This window comes from Monodon monoceros, unplaced genomic scaffold, assembly GCF_005190385.1.
Source record: "Monodon monoceros isolate NGI ecotype Baffin Bay Population unplaced genomic scaffold, NGI_Narwhal_1 Super_Scaffold_21, whole genome shotgun sequence".
Taxonomy (NCBI): domain Eukaryota; kingdom Metazoa; phylum Chordata; class Mammalia; order Artiodactyla; family Monodontidae; genus Monodon; species Monodon monoceros.
This window is the reverse complement of record NW_021703778.1, coordinates 82292670-82313584: the sequence shown is the minus strand read 5'-3', so window position 1 is coordinate 82313584 and position 20915 is coordinate 82292670. Positions and strand designations below refer to the sequence as shown.

General features: G+C 40.7%; 1 protein-coding gene across 1 annotated transcript in view; it reads left to right on the top strand.

The window, feature by feature from the left end:
- Positions 1 to 505: 505 nt before the first annotated feature.
- Positions 506 to 20915, top strand: part of SLC27A2 (solute carrier family 27 member 2) — a 53021-nt gene continuing 32611 nt past the window's right edge. The window contains exons 1-3 of the mRNA XM_029238628.1: positions 506 to 1054; positions 15899 to 16108; positions 19720 to 19878. Of these exons, the coding sequence (XP_029094461.1) occupies positions 577 to 1054; positions 15899 to 16108; positions 19720 to 19878 (847 nt within the window). The 5' untranslated portion in view covers positions 506 to 576. The remainder of the gene's footprint in view (positions 1055 to 15898; positions 16109 to 19719; positions 19879 to 20915) is intronic.

Sequence of the window (20915 nt, the reverse complement as noted above, 5' to 3'; positions counted from 1 at the left end):
GTGGCACCTGGTGCCCGCTACTAATAGGACTGTCTCCCACTTAGAAGGTTCTCTATTGATAATAACAATCTGTCGTCTCTATAAGGCACTCTATTCGGGCAGCAATGAATAACACTAGCCCTGCGCCTGCATTATCTCATCCAATCTTCTCAGCGTCTTCTAAGGTGTCTTACGGTCACCATTTTGATAAGATCACACCACGGGGTAGTCCAGCCTTGCCCCCAGACCTCCAGACTCGGGCGGAGAGGCGGCCGAGGCCCCAGTGAGCCGCGGAGCCGCCTTCCCCGCCTTGGGAGGACCGCAGGGGCGGGCCTGGCGCGCAGGTGGCTGCACCCCGACGAGGGGGCGGGCTCAGCCGGCCGGTCGTGCCCCGAAACCCAGGCAGCCCAGACACCGCTCCACCTGCCCGAGAGCACGCAACGGTGCCCGCAGCCCAGGCGCTCCGCCGTCGCCCCCGCCTCGCCGAGCGCCCCTGTGCCGCCCGCCAGTCGCCCGCCCAGAGCCCGCCCCGCCGCCGTGCTGCACGCCCGAAGCGCGCCCTCTGCCCTCGAGGGACCTGGGGCCCCGGCCGCCGTCATGCTGCCCGTCATCTACGCGGTCCTGGCGGGGGTGCTGCTACTGCCGCTACTGGTGAACCTCTGCTCCCCCTACTTCTTCCAGGACGTGAGCTACTTCCTGCGGTTGGCCAGGATGGCCCGGCAGGTGCGCAGCTATGGGCAGCGCCGGCCAGTGCGCACCATCCTCCACGCCTTTCTGGAGAGAGCACACCAGAGCCCGCACAAGCCGTTCCTGATCTTCCGCGACCAGACGCTCAGCTACGTGCAGGTGGACCGACGCAGCAACCAAGTGGCGAGGGCGCTGCGCGACCGCCTCGGCCTCCGGCAGGGAGAGTGCGTGGCGATATTCCTGGGCAACGAACCGGCCTACGTATGGCTGTGGCTGGGGCTGGCCAAGCTGGGCTGTGCCATGGCGTGCCTCAACTGTAACATCCGCGGCAAGTCCCTGCTGCACTGCTTCCAGTGCTGCGGGGCGAAGGTGCTCCTGGCCTCGCCAGGTGAGCCTGGGGACCGCCACGCCCTGGCACCGGGCTCCTCCGCGCTTTGACGAGCCCGCTGCAGCGTGGCGGCGTAGGGGTTAGGAGAGGGTGGGGTTCGGCTCGGAACTGCAGGTGTAGAGGGAAGGGATGGCAGCCCTTCCTGAAAACGCCAATTAATGATCATTAGAACCTTCTGTCGTGGAAGCTGACTGTGCCAGACCCTTTGTTAAGCACTACACATACAGTGTTGCTGTGAATGCTCACACGGGTAGGGTTGACTTTATAGTTGAGACCGCTCAGGGCAGAGAGGTGGAGCCTTATGCCCCAGATAACAGAATTGAGAGGAGGAGGTTAACCAGATCTATCTACCTCCAGAATCCAAGCTCTAAACCAGGGCTGACAACATCTGCGTTGAAATGCAGAGGGTCATGAGTGTGAATTCCGGAGGATCCAGAGAGACTGTTCTCACCTCTGCTGCTTGATTGGCTGTGTGATCATGGGAAAGTCACTTTCCCTCTCTGTATCTTGGTTTCCTCCTCTCTAATGGTCTTCAAGGCTGCTTCCAACTCTCAAATGCTGTTAGCCTCCCTGGATTCTCACGGCAGAGAGAAGGTGATCCCACCTACTCCCCAGGGAGAAGACTTTGGTTACCTGCTGCAGGCTCTGGTGACCCCCCATTACATCTATAGCAACAGTGACCTTTGGTTCTGTAGTTACCTCCTGCCACATTTCAACCAGACCCAAAATGGTAACTTCATGCCCCAGTGGTCACCAGTTCAGGAAGAAACCAAGAACCTGTTACCCACAGGACTGCTGGGTTTCCCTTCCCAGAAATCTTGTCCCTGCACTTGAATAAGGACCAGTGGGCTGCTTCTCACTCTATCAGTAAGAGGAGGCCTAACCAGGTGCAGGCGAAAAGCCATGGAGGAATAGGGAGCCAGGAAGCCTCACCTTTCTGGAATGTCTTTCTGTGCCAAGCCCTATCCCACATGCTTTTATAACCCTGAGAACTAACATATCATTACCCCCTGCCATAAAACTGAGGAAACTTAAAATTCCGACCTAAGTCTGTCCAGTTTCAAAGCCCATGACTTTCCCTACGTTACGCTACCTTCCTCTACATGAATGGAAAGTGTTAGAGCTGGAAGAGACTAAGCATCCATCTGCTCTCCCCCTTCATTTCATAGCTGGGGAAACTGAAGCAAGCTAAGGAGTTCACCTAGTATCACACAAAGATGAGATGTCTATTCACTTGTGGGAAACCAGGAACCTTACACACCTGTTTCATAGGGCATAAAATAAACAATCCAAAAAAAATGAAGGCTTTGTATAAAAGTTTAAAAGCAGGGGGATAATTTTAAAGGCAGCCACATTATTTGAAGGGGATGGCTTTTCCTAGAAAATTCCCAACGATTTCTAGTTGCCTGGGAAAAGAGACAACTTCACTATTTAGTAACTGGAAGACTCTCAATTAAGCCTATTACTTTACCAGTTGATTCAGAGGAAAGTCATTAGCACAGTGATCTGTGTACCACTTCAGGAGGAATTTAAATACTTTTTACCTGCATATTATCCCAGGCCCTCTGTGAGGGAGGTCAAAGACTGGGAGTTTTATTGACAAAGAAGCTTGGATTTAAATGACTATAATAGAGTTTGGTTCTGTAATCAAATCAGAAATACAGCCAGATATCTCCTTTCCCGCCCAGGCAACAGTCTTCTGTCATTGAGTATTATGCTTTGGTCAGTGTACATGGAAAGTATAATGAAATTCTGACATTCAGATCAAATTTGAACAGACTTTCCAGTGGACCTACGGCACTCTCTACAGTAAACTGACCTTTGAGAGAGGCCACACATTTGAAAAACATTCTGTTTTTCCAAATCACTGAGAGACCATTACACAGCATGCAGAATTACACTCTGATCTGCAACTCTGATCTGCAAAGGGGGTAACAGAGTCCAAAGTTGCATGCTTGTTAATAAATGTGCCCATGCGTAAATGTGTTGAATGGACTGATTCTTAGAATTCTTTAAAGTTGGAAAGAATCTTAGAGATATTCTAATTTTATAATCCTCCAACTCTTAACGAGTGTGTTATACTGCAATAAAAAGTTTAGAAGAGTCACTTTAATGAGCGTAAGAATCACCTGGGAAGCTTATTTAAAAAAAGAAAAAAAGGATTCCTGAGCCTCATCCCCCAAAAACACTGATTCGCAGGACTGTAGTGGGGCCCAGGAAAATGTATTTTTATAGCAAGCCCCATGCCACCCCTAGATGATTTTGAAGCAAATCATCTAAGGACTAGGCTTTGAGAAACAATCAGTCTAGTTCCCACTTGTTTAATAGTTGAATGAACAAAGGCCCAGAGGGGTGGTATCAATTCCCTAGGGTCAGAGAGAGCCGAGGACGGAACCCAATTTTCTTCTCACTTCTAGGACACTTTTTATATTCTATTACACCATCTGAACATGGTACAGAAAGATGAAAAGATTTAGAAATGTTGAAGGGGTGACAGTTCAACAGGGTTTGATTCTTTACTTTGAATTTCAGCCTCAGGGCTCATGGGCTAGTAAGAGCTCTTGAGTTTCAGCTATCTGTCAAATTCTGGAGTGTAGATAAAGGACCGGCACAGTGGTATTTATGATGAAGATTGATCCACTTGTCATGAATTTGGGGGACTCTTCACAAAGTTTAACAGGGCTCAACCTTATCAGGCATTTCAGTACCCAATTTTTCATCAGAACTTACTATACTTAGAGAAAACCAAAGACTCACAAACACCTCCCTGAATCAAACAGAACCACCCATCTCCCAGAGAATATAATTTTCTCTCTGTGGTACATTTCAGGATCCTTCTCCATAGAAGGGTACGGTGTATGTAATCACATGGAAAAATTGCCTTCAGCTATTGAAACCCAAATAATGTTGTAGTTGATAGAAACCAATTTGTTGGGCCAGTAGTTTTTCAAGCAACTTCCCAAACATAGAATATGGGGAAAACAGCAAGCCATATTTAATTTCATACAACATAGGATGTTTTGTAAAAAAAAAAATTTTTTTTAACACCCAAAAGGGCCCCCAAAATAGTAAGTTTGCTTTGTTTCCATTTATGCTAGCATTAAGATTGTCGCTAAGCTATCTCTTCTACTGGAAGAATAACTCATTCATCAGCTCACCGGCCAGGTCTGCATTCCACGGCTCAACATAATCACGCACAGCTCCCCCAGTGCTGGCACTACTCTTGTACAAGGCTTTAGTAACAAAGATACTATGTCTTTCAAGACTGAGATCCAGAGAGGTTATAAAATATTCCAGATTATCTTTGACCTGGTTTTTCAGGGTTGTGAAAAATAAAATTGGACCTCCTTTAAACAATGTGATAAGATAAAATGCTTCCAATAGCTTTCAAAAGTGTTGCATCATTGAAAGTTCCAAAACAGGAGAACATTCTAAAACTAGTGTCAGGACCAAGGAGAACTCTCATCAAACAAACTTTTGAGGTTAGATGGAGAAAAGCAGATGGCACAACAATTTTGATACCACATCAAGAAATATTTAGAGAGTCCCTGCAAGGTACAAGCTAGTTGCCATGGTGGGATGGGGAGAGAAGCTGAATTAGTTCGAGGATCTTACAGTCCAGTAGAAGAACTAAGCCACATATACACAAATGATTGTGATGCCCAGGAGAATGTGTTAAGTATGCTGGGAGAGCTACCGAGTGCTGTGGAGGAAAAAGAGCAGAGGGTGAAGGCTTCTTGGGGACACTGACAACAGAGTTGGGCAAGTGCACTTGTAGAGGGGGAATTCTAGGCAAGAGGAGCCCAGAGGCAGTTTTCATCAGGTCCCCAACACCAGTGAGATGCTTCATGAAAGAGTTTTACTATGTAAGGACAACAGCAGGCTGGACTTAAATAATAGTCATTTTTAAGCTGTTTACTGAAGAGACTCTACTGTAGAGAAAATAGGGACTCAGAGAACCCAAGGAATGGCCAACAGCAGTGGCCTCACTTCCATGCAATGAGATAATTTTCTAGTGCAAACTTATTCAAGGATCAGGGCATAGAGATACCCTGTCTCCATTCCTCTTTCTGGGCTGCCCAAGGAGTAACTTAGATGTGTTGCTTCAATGTACTTTGTCTCAACGGCTTACAGTTTTCTCATATATCTTTGAATAATGCCCTAATAAGTAAATGTTTGTGGCATTAATGAGTTCCATCATTTTGGCTGGCTGTAACAGGCTTTCTTCTCCAAAGTCTAAGAACTATTGGGATGGGCATGACGGCATGAAAAATGATGTTAAAAAAATAAAATATATCCTAATCTGAGAAAATCCATTTAGACCCAATCTCCCCCAGGCCCAGCCTCTCCTTACCACGGACTTGTTTTACCTCCCAGTTTACTTCTGGCAGAGGGCTACAAGAGAGAGGTGCTCTCTCTGGGACTCATTGCCAGAGAGGGAGCTGGTGATGAGCACAGGATGGGCTGGGGAGAGTCTGTGTCTAGGATGGTAGAGGACAGAAACCCAGACATCCAATGAGGAGTATATTCAAGAGCTAGGATCCCAGCCAAGTAACCCAAGCTCTGAAGAGAGAGCTAGCTTAAAGGTGTTCTCTAAAATTTTTCTTCTTGCCCTGCTGAAGGTGGCAAGGGGGACGGTTGTACATCTCCATTCAAAAACAAAGGAGCACATTGCTGGCATATTTGGGAATGGTTATCAGTTTATTTTCTTGTTTAGAAACAAGAAGGGAGTGAAGAGGTAAAAACAAAATTAACTCTAAATCAGCTGTTTATGTTATTGAATCCGAAGAAGGATAGCGTTTGAATTACTCTGCATAAGGACTGTAATCGGCCAGTGTTTGAAAAGGACCCTCCCACAGCCTCTGAGAAATAGGGAAGTACACAACTAGTAGACAGGTGACTTGGTTGCTTATGGATATCAAATGATTATAATTATGTAAGGCCTGGAATGACCTGGTAACCTCATGACGAGCCGTTACCCTTGATTCCAGGGCTATTTAGAACGCAAGACACTTTAACTGAGAGAAATGAAAAATAATATTAAGAAATTATATAATTATATAAATATGAGATGAGTATGTATCTCCCTGTTAAAAATCTGGTTACTCCTAGTGGGACTTAACCTTGATTAAACATCTTTCTGACCTCAGGGTGCTTTGTGTTGTGGGGAAGAGGAGGGTATGCATGCCTCTATTTGAAGGGTGTTCTAGCACATCTTGTTGAGGTAAAGACTAGACACTAGGTTATTAATTACTATAATTCCAAACTTCCAGGGATAGAAATGCAAAATCACAGTTACAAATGGTATTTTTAAAACTATTTTCAGTCTCTAAGGGCTGTGTTAGAACCAGTTTGTTTCAGTTGCCTTTCTGAGTGAAGAAAAGATAAGTCTTCAATTCTGATTTGTTCATCCACCAACCATTTCACATCATCCTGAAATTCTGATCAAAACCCATTTCCTTTCATTGCCTTCTTTTCAGATCTTACTTTATTAGTAAACATTCCTGGGGTGTTTTATTTAACTAACTTGGTCAGTTACCCATTCAGTGAGGCAATCTAATAGCAGAACAAGCTGCTAGACTGAATGCTTTTCCTATCAAAAAGCAGCAGGTTTAGCCAGTAGCATCTTGCCACTTTGATGATGAAGACTGATTCAGCTCACCACCTGCCCTCTCCCCCTGCTTTCTAGGAATGGACCTGTGTACTCAGAAATTTCTCTTCTGCTCCTTCTTTAAAAAAAAAAGGTTATGGGTGAGGGAGGAAAATTCCTATGCTACCCTGATTTATTTTCTTTACTTTTTAACAAAATGAATTTTAAGGGGGAGCAGTGATTTCATAATCAGTCGATTTTCCATCATCCAAAGGGGTACTACTTTCTCTGAGGTTCTACTGCCATCCATAATTTCAGCCTAGACTAATGAAGAAGTGACAGATCCACTCTGCACCCTCTAGGCAACTTTCCTTGAATCCTACTTTTCATAAAGCTTAAGGTTATGCTCTTCATCAAAAAATGAATGAGGGATTGTCCATATAACTATGTAAAGGCAGATCCACATGCTTTAACCAGCACTGAGCATGTCAAGTAGACAGTGTCTTACGAAAAATCAAGGCACTTTACCAAAACTTGAACTTGAATGTCTAGTACAAGGAGGTGGGACCCCTAGAAGCCTGGTATAATTCTTTTCATTTTGTATATAACCTTCCATACATAGACTCACTGAGCTTCTGTCCTCGTTTGTAAAAACAGGGTTACCATCATCTATAACACAGGGTCATTGTGAAAATTATGTGAGGTGATGTATGTAAAGCTACTATACAAATTTTTCTCCACAAATGAAATCTGTAAATCTTTTATCACTAAGAATGAAAGTTGTGGTGGATGCTGTGATATGCTGCCCAAATCCCCACTCCAGGACTGAGGTACTCATTCCTCAGCTGCTGAAAGCATTGGTAGCTGACAGCTGTCAGCTAAGAGCCTTTCCAGGGCTTGCCCTTGGTTGAAGAAAGCTGCTTTGCCCAAGGTCAAGCACTACCACCCCTAATCTGCATCCAGTGACTGGTTGGTGGGCAGGCATGGAGGTAGAATCCACTTCACTTCATTTGGGACAACCTGAAGGGCCATCCCTTCCACTGTCTCTTCCACATTGACTAATATAATACTTTGTGCAGATTCTTTCAACTGTAAACATTTATTGGGAACTTATCTAGTGGTGGAGGGGTTGCCAAGATGATTATGTTATAATCCCTTAACCTCAAATTTTTCACTGTCAAATAGAGGAGAAAAAGAACTGAAGCGTGTCACACTACATACTAAACACATGTGATAGAAGTATATGCAAGCTCCTGTGGGAGGGCCATAGAGCTAAGTACAAAGAGGCTGAGTCTTGAAGGATGAACAGGAGTTTTCACAGTGACCGGGAACCAGAGGGCATTCCGGGCAGATGAAATCACCTGGACAAAGATAGTAAGAGGTGAGAATTATGGGTACACTCACTTCACATAGATCAGTGCGGTTAGAGGAAAGGGGACAAGAGGTAGATAGAAGGAGATGACATCAGAAAAGTCGGGGAGGGGGCCATAGACTGTGAAGGACCTCAGGACCTCACACACTGCATAGAGAGTGGCTTCTGTCACAAAGGAAGCCATTGAAGGATTTTAAACAGGGCAGGAACAAGAAGTTGGGAGTGCTGTCACTGATATTGGAAGCAGGGAGAGGTTAGAGGCAAGGAGATCAGTCAGGAGGCTACTGCAATTATCTAGCTAGGAAATAATGAGGGTCTGAACCAAGGCATTGGCAAGGGACATTAGCACTCCAGTTACTGTTTTTACAACAGCCATATTTTTGATGATCTTCTCAAAATACTGAAGAACTACAGAGCAGTCAAAATACAAGAGGAGAGAAGAGTTAGGAGAGAAGAGCAACAAAAGGGAGAAGCTGATCTGATGGAGGTTGAAAATAAATTGACGCAGGGACTTCCCTGGTGGCGCAGTGGTTAAGAATCCACCTGCCACTTTCTCCACCATGTAAGGACACAGAAAGAAGATGGTTATCTGTACACCAGGAAGAGAGCTCTCACCAGAACCTGACCCTTGTGGTACCCTGATTTTGGACTACCAGCTTCCAGAACTTCTGAACTCTAAAAGAAGGTAGGTGGACAATCCTGCAGCCTGTGGAACAAAAACCACATTCACAGAAAGACAGACAAGATGAAAAGGCAGAGGGCTATGTACCAGATGAAGGAACAAGATAAAACCCCAGAAAAACAACTAAATAAAGTGGAGATAGGCAACCTTCCAGAAAAAGAATTCAGAATAATGATGGTGAAGATGATCCAGGACCTTGGAAAAAGAATGGAGGCAAAGATCGAGAAGATGCAAGAAATGTTTAACATAGACCTAGAAGAATTAAAGAACAAACAAACAGAGACGAACCATACAATAACTGAAATGAAAACTACACTACAAGGAGTCAATAGCAGAATAACTGAGGCAGAAGAACGGATAAGTGACCTGGAAGACAGAATGGTGGAATTCACTGCTGTGGAACAGAATAAAGAAAAAAGAATGAAAAGAAATGAGAGAGCCTAAGAGACCTCTGGGACAACATTAAACGCAACAACATTCGCATTATAGGGGTCCCAGAAGGAGAAAGGACCAGAAAAAATATTTGCAGAGATTATAGTTGAAAACTTCACTAACATGGGAAAGGAAATAGCCACCCAACTGCAGGAAGCACAGCGAGCCCCATACAGGACAAACCCAAGGAGAAACACACCGAGACACATAGTAATCAAACTGGCAAAAATTAAAGACAAAGAAAAATTATTGAAAGCAGCAAGGAAAGAACGACAAATAACATACAAGGGAACTCCCATAAGGTTAACAGCTGATGTCTCAGCAGAAACTCCACAAGCCACAAGGGAGCGGCATGATATACTTAAAGTGATGAAAGGGAAGAACCTACAACCAAGATTACTCTACCCGGCAAGGGTCTCATTCAGATTTGATGGAGAAATCAAAAGCTTTACAGACAAGCAAGAGCAAAGAGAATTCAGCACCACCAAACCAGTTCTACAAAAAATGCTAAAGGAAATTCTCTAAGTAGGAAACACAAGAGAAGAAAAGGACCTACAAAAATAAACCCCAAAAAATTAAGAAAATGGGCATAGGAACATACATATCGATAATTACCTTAAACATGAATGGATTAAATGCTCCAACCAAAAGACATAGACTGGCTGAATGGATACAAAAACAAGACCCGTATATATGCTGTCTACAAGAGACCCACTTCAGACCTAGGGACACATACAGACTGAAAGTGAGGGGATGGAAAAAGACATTCCATGCAAAAGGAAATTAAAAGAAAGCTGGAGCAGCAATACTCATATCAGAAAAAATAGACTTGAAAATAAAGAATGTTACAAGAGACAAGGAAGGACACTACATTATGATCAAGGGATCAATCCAAGAAGTAGATATAACAATTATAAATATATATGCACCCAACATAGGAGCACCTCAATACATAAGGCAACTGCTAACAGCTGTAAAAGAGGAAATGGACAGTAACAGAATAATAGTGGAGGACTTTAAACCTCACACCAATGGAGAGATCATCCAAAATGAAAATAAGGAAACAGAAGCTTTAAATGACACAAAAGACCAGATAGATTTAATTTATATTTATAGGACATTCCATCCCCAAACAGCATATTACACTTTCTTCTCAAGTGCACATGGAGCATTCTCCAAGATAGGTCATATATTGGGTCACAAATCAAGCCTCAGTAAATTTAAGAAAGTTGAAATCATATCAAGCACTATTTCTGACCACAATGCTATGAGATTAGAAATGAATTACAGGGGAAAAAACATAAAAAACACAAACACATGGAGGCTAAACACTATGTTACTAAATAACCAAGAGATCACTGAAGAAATAAAAGAGGAAATCAAAAAATACCTAGAGAAAAATGACAATGAAAACACGACAATCCAAAACCTATGGGATGCAGCAAAAGCAGTTCTAACAGGGAAGTTTATAGCTATACAAGCCTACCTCAAGAAACAAGAAAAAATCTCAAATAAACAATGTAACCTTACACCTAAAGGAACTTGAGAGAGAAGAACAAACAAAACCCAAAGTTAGCAGAAGGAAAGAAATCATAAATATCAGAGCAGAAATAAATGAAATAGAAACAAAGAAAACAATAGCAAAGATCAATAAAACTAAAAGCTGGTTCTTTGAGAAGATAAACAAAATTGATAAACCATTAGCCAGACTCATCAAGAAAAAGAGGGAGAGGACTCAAATCAATAAAATTAGAAATGAAAAAGGAGAAGTTACAACAGACACCACAGAAATACAAAGCATCCTAAGAGACTACTACAAGCAACTCTATGCCAATAAAGTGGACGACCTGGAAGAAATGGACAAATTCTTACAAAGGTATAACCTTCCAAGACTGAACCAGGAAGAAATAGAAAATATGAACAGACAAATCAAAAGTAATGAAATTGAAACTGTGATTAAAAATCTTCCAACAAACAAAAGTCCAGGACCAGATGGCTTCACAGGCAAATTCTATCAAACATTTAGAGAAGAGCTAACCCCATCCTTCTCAAACTCTTGCAAAAAATATCAGAGGAAAGAACACTCCCAAACTCATTCTATGAGGCCACCATCACCCTGGTACCAAAACCAGACAAAGATACTACAAAAAAAAAAAAGAAAATTACAGACCAGTATCACTGATGAATGATAGATAGATGCAAAAATCCTCAACAAAATACTAGCAAACAGAATCCAACAACACATTAAAAGGATCATACACCATGATCAAGTGGGTTTTATCCCAGAGATGCACGGATTCTTCAATATATGCAAATCAGTCAATGTGGTACACCACATTAACAAATTGAAGAATAAAAACCATATGATCATCTCAATAGATGCAGAAAAAGCTTTTCACAAAATTCAACACCCATTTATGATAAAAACTCTCCAGCAAGTGGGCATAGAGGGAACCTACCTCAACATAATAAGGGCCATATATGACAAACCCACAGCAAACATCATTCTCAATGGTGAAAAACTGAAAGCATTTCCTGTAAGATCAGGAACAAGACAAGGATGTCCACTCTCACCACTATTATCCAACATAGTTTTGGAAGTCCTAGCCACAGCAGTCAGAGAAGAAAAAGAAATAAAAGGAATACAAATTGGAAAAGAAAAAGTAAAACTGTCATTGTTAGCAGATGACATGATACTATACATAGAGAATCCTAAAGATGCCACCAGAAAACTACTAGAGCTAATCAATGAACTTGGTAAAATTGCAGGATACAAAATAAACGCACAGAAATCTCTTGCATTCCTATACACTAATGATGAAAAATCTGAAAGAGAAATTAAGAAAACACTCCCATTTACCATTGCAACAAAAAGAATAAAATACCTAGGGATAAACCTACCTAGGGAAATAAAAGACCTGTATGCAGAAAACTATAAGACACTGATGAAAGAAATTAAAGATGATACAAACAGATGGAGAGATATACCATGCTCTTGGATTGGAAGATTCAATATTGTGAAAATGACTCTACTACCCAAAGCAATCTACAGATTCAATGCAATCCCTATCAAATTACCAATGACATTTTTTACAGAACTAGAGCAAAGAATCTTAAAATTTGTATGGAGACACAGAAGACCCCGAATAGCTAAAGCAGTCTTGAGGGGAAAAAACGGAGCTGGAGGAGTCAGACTCCCTGACTTCAGACTATACTACAAAGCTACAGTAACCAAGACAATATGGTACTGGCACAAATACAGAAACATAGATCAGTGGAACAAGATAGAAAGCCCAGAGGTAAACCCAAGCACCTATGGTCAACTAATCTATGACAAAGGAGGCAAGGATATACAATGGAATAAAGACATTCTTTTCAATAAGTAGGGCTGGGAAAACTGCACAGCTACATGTAAAAGAATGAAATTAGAACACTCCTTAACACCATTCACAAAAATAAACTCAAAATGGATTAGTGACCTAAATGTAAGACCGGACACTATAAAACTCTTAGAGGAAAACATAGGAAGAACACTCTGACATAAATCACAGCAAAACCTTTTTTGATCCATCTCCTAGAGTAATGGAAATAAAAACAGAAATAAACAAATGGGACCTAATAAAACTTAAAAGCTTTCGCATAGCAAAGCAAACCATAAACAAGATGAAAAGACAACCCTCAGAATGGGAGAAAATATTTGCAAATGAATCAACGGACAAAGGATTAATCTCCAAAATATATAAACAGCTCATGCAGCTCAAGAGTAAAAAAACAACCCAATCCAAAAATGGGCTGGAGACCTAAATAGACATTTCTCTAAAGAAGACATACAGATGGCCAACAAGTACCTGAAAAGCTGCTCAACATCACTAATTATTAGAGAAATGCAAATCAAAACTACAATGAGGTATCACCTCACACCAGTCAGAATGGCCATCATCAAAAAATCTACAAACAATAAATGCTGGAGAGGGTGTGGAGAAAAGGGAACCCTCTTGCACTGTTGGTGGGAATGTAAACTGATACAGCCACTATGGAGAACAGTATGGAGGTTCCTTAAAAAACTAAAAATAGAATTACCATATGATCCAGCAATCCCACTACTGGGCATATACCCAGAGAAAACCATAATTCAAAAAGGCACGTGCACCCTGATGTTTACTGTAGCACTATTTATAATAGCCAGGTCATGGAAGCAGCCTAAATGCCCATCAACAGACGAATGGATAAAGAAGATGTGGTACATATATACAATGGAATATTACTCAGCCATAGAAAGGAATGAAGTTGGGTCATTTGTTGAGACATGGATGGATCTGGAGACTGTCATACAAAGTAAAGTAAGTCAGAAAGAGAAAAACAAGTATCATATATAAACGCATATATGTGGAACCTAGAAAAATGGTACAGATGAACTGGTTTGCAGGGCAGAAATTGAGACACCGATGTAGAGAACAAACGTAGGGACACCAAGGGGGGAAAGCCGCGGGGGGATGGGGGTGTGTGATGAATTGGGCAATTGGGATTGACATGTATACACTGATGTGTATAAAATGGATGACTAATAAGAACCTGCTGTATAAAAAAATAAATAAAATTAAATTAAAAAAAAAAGAAGAATCTGCCTGCCAATGAAGGGGACACGGGTTCAAGCACTGGCCCGGGAAGATCCCACATGCCGTGGAGCAACTAAGCCCATGAGCCACAACTACTGAGCCTGCGCTCTAGAGCCCACGAACCACAACTACTGAGTCCACGTGCCACAACTACTGAAGCCCGTGTGCCTAGTACCCGAGCTCCACCACAAGAGAAGCCACCGCAATGAGAAGCCTGTGCACCACAATGAAGAGTAACCCCTGCTCTCTGCAACTAGAGAAAGACCCAATGCAGCCAAAGGTAATAAACAAATAAATAAATTTATTTATTTATTTATTTAAAAAAAAAAAAAAGAACTGAGGCGAAGTCCATTAAGGAATGATGGCCAATAGAAACTCCAGGAGAAAACTGTTCAAGAAGGGAAAGATGATTATCGTGTGTTACTTCGCTCTGCAGTCATATTTACAAATAATTACATTGTCATAATCTTGTCAATCCTGATGATTGGTTCTAGAGCTTCTAGAGCCAACACACAGACAAAGCTAGGAAGACAGAATTATAGTCTCAGAATAGATGTAAATACCATTAACCCAGACGATAAAGTGAAGATAATAACTGTTGGGGGTGGACAAGGGGGATGGGGATCAAAAATGATAAGTCAAGAGGGAGCAGGAAAAGCACATAATTTGGTGATGGAGAAGTGATTGCTAGAAGAAACAGCTAAAAAAAACTGAAAGTCATTGCCTCTAGGCAGCAGGTTTATTTGTGAGATAAGGGCCTGTTGATTTTCATTATAAACTCTTTTGTACTATTTGATTTATATTTGTCAGGTGTATGATTGTTTTGGTTAAAAAGTTTTAAAACTTTTTAAATGCATCTATCGAGATGATATCTCATGTCTTGATGGAGACATCATACATAAACATGTGAAAAACAAAGCATATAAGATGAATCAGCTTTAGCCTCCCTAAGGTAATTCCCCGGGATATTGAGTCACCTTCCTATTAAGGATAGGCCTATTCACTTCAGTTATCACCATTCAAGACAAATAAGCTTAAAGACCATCTCATCTTATGGTTTAGCGACACAAAAATCCAAGTAGTAAACCTGAAATGTGGTTTGCATATTACATGAATGCCTTTTAAATTTTTTGACCTAGGGCTTCCCTGGTGGCGTAGTGGTTGAGAGTCCGCCTGCCGATGCAGGGGACGCGGGTTCGTGCCTCGGTCCGGGAAGATCCCACATGCCACGGAGCGGCTGGGCCCGTGAGCCACAGCCGCTGAGCTTGCGCGTCCAGAGCCTGTGCTCCGCAACGGGAAAGGCCACAACAGTGAGAGGCCCGTGTACAGCAAAAAAAAAAAAAAAAAAAATGTTTTGACCTTGACCCACTGTAAAAACTACATTTTTGTGTGACTCAGCACACACACACTCACATAGCTGAAACAAAACTTAAAAAAAAAAAACCTCTTCCTGTGTGTGATATGCTCTGAAAATTTCTATTTCATTCTATTTTATTTTTTAGAATAATGGTCACTTTAAATGATTTTAACAATCCACTGCTGTATTATGACCCATAGTTTGAAAAACATGCTCATCGATCCATTTTTTCTTAGGCCAGAGAATGTGCTTGTGAGGTTTGGAGCTTATGTCCCAGATCAGCTGAACCTTCCTAGTAGAACTACTTGTTGCTGATATGTAAAAAAATGTGTTATATAAAGTTAGCTTCTATCATCTTTGTTAGTAGCATGGCTCCCCTGCTTTCATTTCTCTTTTTCCTTAAAATTTTCTTTTTTTAAATCACTGGTCCTGTGGGGCACATATTAGGAATAACTATATATATATATCAGATATGCATAAAAGTCATACACTTACATAATCTTGGTTTTTACCCATATGTCCATTTGTTTGCACTTGCCATGTAAAATACAGACTTCAGCCAACCATCTGCTGCTTATGAAACCATTAAAATCCAACCTCCCCTCAAATATTGGGATCTTGGGATATTTTCAAATTTGGTAAATTCCATGTTAAAAATGCATAACTCTAAGTATCACTATATCTACACGTTTTAGCAAAGTTTAGGGAAAACAAAATCACTGCAAAATTTATTGCACTAATAGACTTGAATGAACTAATTTAGTTTGTTTGGATTTTTTGTCTCATTAAATTAAGAACTACAAGAAGCTGTTGAAGAGGTGCTGCCAAGCCTGAAAAAAGATGGTGTGGCCGTCTATTACGTGAGCAGAAGTTCTAACACCGATGGGGTCGACTCTTTCTTAGACAAAGTGGATGAAGTGTCAACTGAATCCATCCCAGAGTCCTGGAGGTCGGAAGTGACCTTTTTCACTCCTGCCTTATACATTTATACTTCTGGAACCACAGGTAAAAATAAAGAGAGGATTCTCCAAGAAATGGACCTATCCTGAAAATGTTAGGTTAGATTTTCAAATGCTCTCTTTCTTCGGCAAAACTAATCAGATAACTAATACTTCAGGGGATTTAGCTCTTTGCCTGTGGGAACTGATCTTGTTTCATAGCATATGAAACCATTTGGGTTTCTCTAAGCTATGCATACCTCCCCCTACTTGGTGTATAGAACAGATAAAGAGGTTAACCAAGAGCTACAAAAATTGTTATGATGATGGATAAGATTTGGCACTGAATAGGTTGTTGGAATTTTTTTAATGATTGCTGCATTTTGATTATATTATATCCAGAGTCCATATATAATGTATAACCAATTATAAATGGACCACCAAAGAAGACTGCAGAACAATAATGGGGTTATATTTATACAAATATTTTGACCACTATCTTTCCAAGCAAGACTGACTTGGAGCTGTTTGGTGCTGTGGGTGTAGGATGGCTCTTAGCTGAGGGCCTAAAATAATGTATTTCATCAAATCTAGAATGCTTTACACCTTCAGTGTAAGCTGCACCATTATTTTGTAAGCCACTAAGAGAAAACACTGCCAATTATCGGTGTTGCTGGAACCCTGCTACATGGAACAGGCAATATTAGAGGTAGGATGTACTAGGTATTCTTTTGGAGCTTTACGGCATTTGTTCATACAATTTTCCCACCACTCCCACCCACAACTGCGGGTGGGTACTACTCTTATTCCTATTTTACAGATTCAGAAACCGATGCTTAGAGAGGTTAAGAACTTTCCAAGATCAGAAGTAGAAGTGTCAGGATTCACCTTGGTAGGCTGACTCCACAGCTCATGCAACTGACCACTCTGCCAGAACACCTCCTAGTTCATCCATTTAACAGCTATTTGGTGTCTGCCTATTCTAGGCCAGGGGAAATGTTACCAAAACGTAATCAAATGAAGCCTGAGTGATATATTTAAGAGGAGGGCAGGAAGCTAGCCCCAGCATGCTAATTATTAATATTGGGAAGTTGACTATGTGAATCATTTATCTCTTTTGGTTAAAATTTTAACTTAAGCAGGTAATACAAACATGCATTCTCCTTGTAAAATTCTGTTAAGACCGTACAGAAAACCTGAACGAACTTTTTGGCCAATCAATAGATAAGGGTTCCTTTGAGCCTCATGAGGAGGGGTGGCTGGGGATGACCTATTAAAGCTGATTCCCAGAGCATAATGTCTGTCACTGTTTTGTCAAAAGTTATATATCGCCATGCCAACAGAATGGTAGGATGACACAGTTAACCAAATGCTTCCACTACATCCAGACACTACCTTAATATATGGAAATTTTACCTTCATTTTTAATAGAATGGTAAAACTAAACTGAAAACTTTGGTTTGGGAAATAATTGAGATAAAACAAGCCCTTTTAGTTAGTGACTGGGTGTTCTAGTCTTAATACTATATAGGTAAGTATATAGTATTAAGACACTTCTTCACAATTGCAGGTTTTGACATCAAATATAAAACCCATTTTAGGGGAAAATGAGAATAAGCAGTCTTTAATTTAATCCTATAATTCAGAATTTAGATTTAATTGGAATATAATTGGGTTGATGTTTATGTTACTCTTCTTTCTCTCTGAATAAAATATTTGTTAAGTTACTCTTCCAAACATTAATTAAAAGAATTCATTTAAGCAATCAGAGAACAAAATGTTTTCCTTGTTCCTCAAAGGCAGTCAGTAGCACAAAATTATATAATAGTTACCAGATATTCTTATTTCTTCATTAAAAATTTTAATTAGGAAAGTTTCTGAAAGTACTTCAAACCAGCAAAGGATGTGCATTTCTTTTTGTTCTTTTTTTTTTAAATATAATTCAGAGCTTTTACTATCTGGACAATTTTTTTCCAAGGTGAATACAATTGATTTATTGATGCTTTCTTCCGTTTCAACAAAGACCATGAATTGTGAATTGTGTTTATGATGATGGTAGTTTGCCAGCCATACTGCTTTGCCTTATAACAAATTACTTTTATTCAGGCAATATCCAGCTAAGGTACTGTCAAATATTGAAGCATCTGAATCTTCAGAGAATTGCCTTCCTCTTCCCAAAGCCAATTTACCCACTCAGGTCTTAAACTCTAGCCCCAGCCCCTTGGTAATGACTTCATGCCCTTCCCAACTGTACTGACTCCCATGGGAAACAATATAAGCATACTCTTTTAATTGAGTCTTACAAAAAACTTACATAAATTATAGTTAAGAAAATGCAAATGTACTTAGTGTAATACAACTACACTGAGATACCATTTTTCACCTTTTAGATTGGCAAAAATCCCAACATTTGAAAGGATACCTTGGAAGGGCTATGAGGAAACAGGTGCACTCATGTATTACTGATGGGAGAGTAAATGGGGACAGCCCTTATAACAGGCAATGTGGCAGTGTCTATCAAAATTACAAAGACATATCTTTTGACCTAGCAGTCTCACACCAGCAAATTTATCCTACAGATGGAGCATCATTCATAGTGCACAGTGCCATGTGGACCAGGTTATTCACTGCAGCATCATTTGAAATCGCAAAATAATATGAATAAATTGTAACACACACACAAAGGACTTGATGCAGCTGAGAGTGAGAGCAAATGAATGAAAAAACAGGGGAAAGTTCTACACACAAATATGGACAGAACTCCAAAATACATTAAGTGGAGCAGGGACAAGTGCAGAAAAGTGTGCTTTTTTTAAAATGGGGGAAAGGGAAAGAACATATGAGTAAATGAGCTTATATTTGTATGAAGAAACGCTAGAACAGTACATAAGAAATTCATAAAAGTGGTTATGAAGGAAGGAGATAGGATGGATAGGCTATTTACTCTTTCTGAATCTCAACTTTCTCATCTGCAAATTAGAGGATATAATTCTACTTATTAATTATGAGAATTAAATGAAATTTTGAAAATACAGTTGACACTTGAACAATGTGCAGGTTAAGGGTACTGACCCTCCACACAGTTGAAGATATGTGTATAACTTATAGAAAGCCCTCCATATAGGTTCCTAGGTATCTGCAATTTTTCATTCATGGATTCAATCAACCATGGATATATTTACTATTGAAAAAATCCTCATATAAGTGGCCCCGAGCCATTCAAACCCCTGTTGTTCAAGGATCAACTATACCTTGCAAGGTGGTAGACCAGAGCAGAAATTCAATAGACATTCTTTCCTTTTTTCTCAACTTACTACTGTAATAACCATCTAACTCAGAGATCGGCAAACTATGGCCTGTGGGCCACAAACAGCCCCACCACCTGTTCTGTAAATAAAGTTTTATGGCAACAGAGCCAAGTTTGTTCCTTTTTGTGTGTGGCTGCTTTCAGCTATAATAGCAGAGTTGAGTAGTTGCAATAGAGACTATGACCCTGCAAAGCCTGAAACATTTACCGTCTGGTTCTTTACAGAAGAAAATTGCCAACTTCTGGTGTAACTGAATGCAGTCCTCTAATCACCAGCTGATGAATCTTCCTAAGCCACATCTCTCTCCCAGACCACATGTCTGTGAATGACCACTCTTGGTTCACTCATGGCTTCTCTTGTGTTTACAAAGGTCTCCCGAAAGCTGCAATGATCAATCATCTTCGCACTTGGTATGGAGCCAACCTCGCTGCTACCAGTGGGATAACGGAGAATGACGTAGTCTATACCACCCTACCCTTGTACCACAGTGCTGCACTTTTGGTTGGCTTACATGGATGTATCCTGACTGGTAAGCTTTTTCTCTCAACAAGGTGTTGGAGCCCAGTACACATTCAATGTGCTCATAAGGAAAAGTAATACAAAATTTGCTACTTTCCTGTGTGCCCAGAACGATGTTTAATTCCCTGTTGATAACTAGCTTGTTTGGCTCACAATAGCAAGCATCCAAAAGAATTTATAGGGAATTCCCTGGTGGTCCACTGGTTAGGACTCCATGCTTTCAATGCCAAGGGCCAGGGTTCAATCCCTGGTCGGGGAACTAAGATCCCACGTGGCAAAATAAATAAATAAATAAAAAGAATTTATATTTTCTCACGCCTGCTTGTCTAGTAATATAATGCTATAATTGTTCAGTATATCAAAGAGGAAACTTCTTTAAAATATTTTAGGTCTTTATCCAGGTTAAGGTACTTGATCCTTTGATTCCATAAATAATTCTCCTATGTCATTTCTGTCTTCAGAAATCTGCATGTTGATCTCCATTAGCATCTGATTTGAACTTCCCATTCAGTTGTCCCATTCTACTTTATTCTTCCCTACTTCTGCAGGTCCTCAGCTCTGGTCAGAATACGTAGCTTTCCATCTCTTCTCTCTACTTCTGAAACTTTACCATTTAAATTAGAATTGCCATCCTTTCTCCTGTCAGTAGGATTTCTGCCCTTGGTGTATATAAAGTCTCAGTCCAATATCCACCTCTTCCAGGAAACCACATCTAAGTTTCTAACTAAGCTAAAAACTGTAATTTTTTCTGCCATGTGACATTTTATTTTAAATAATTATTATATATAGTAGCATATATGCATATGCATATACAAATACACATATGATTCTCCAAGCCTCTGCTCCTTTCCCTCATCAACTTATTGATCAGCTATAAAACACTTAGCCCAGCATCAGTACCAGTCTCCAAATCAGCAAGGAATGCCTGGGTCTGATCATATTGTTGGGCCCTTCAAGAACAGGGTGACTCTGAAGCTCTCGTAGGGACAAATCAACCACTCACACATTTGCTTAAGCACAATTGATATATGCTAAAAAAGAAAATAT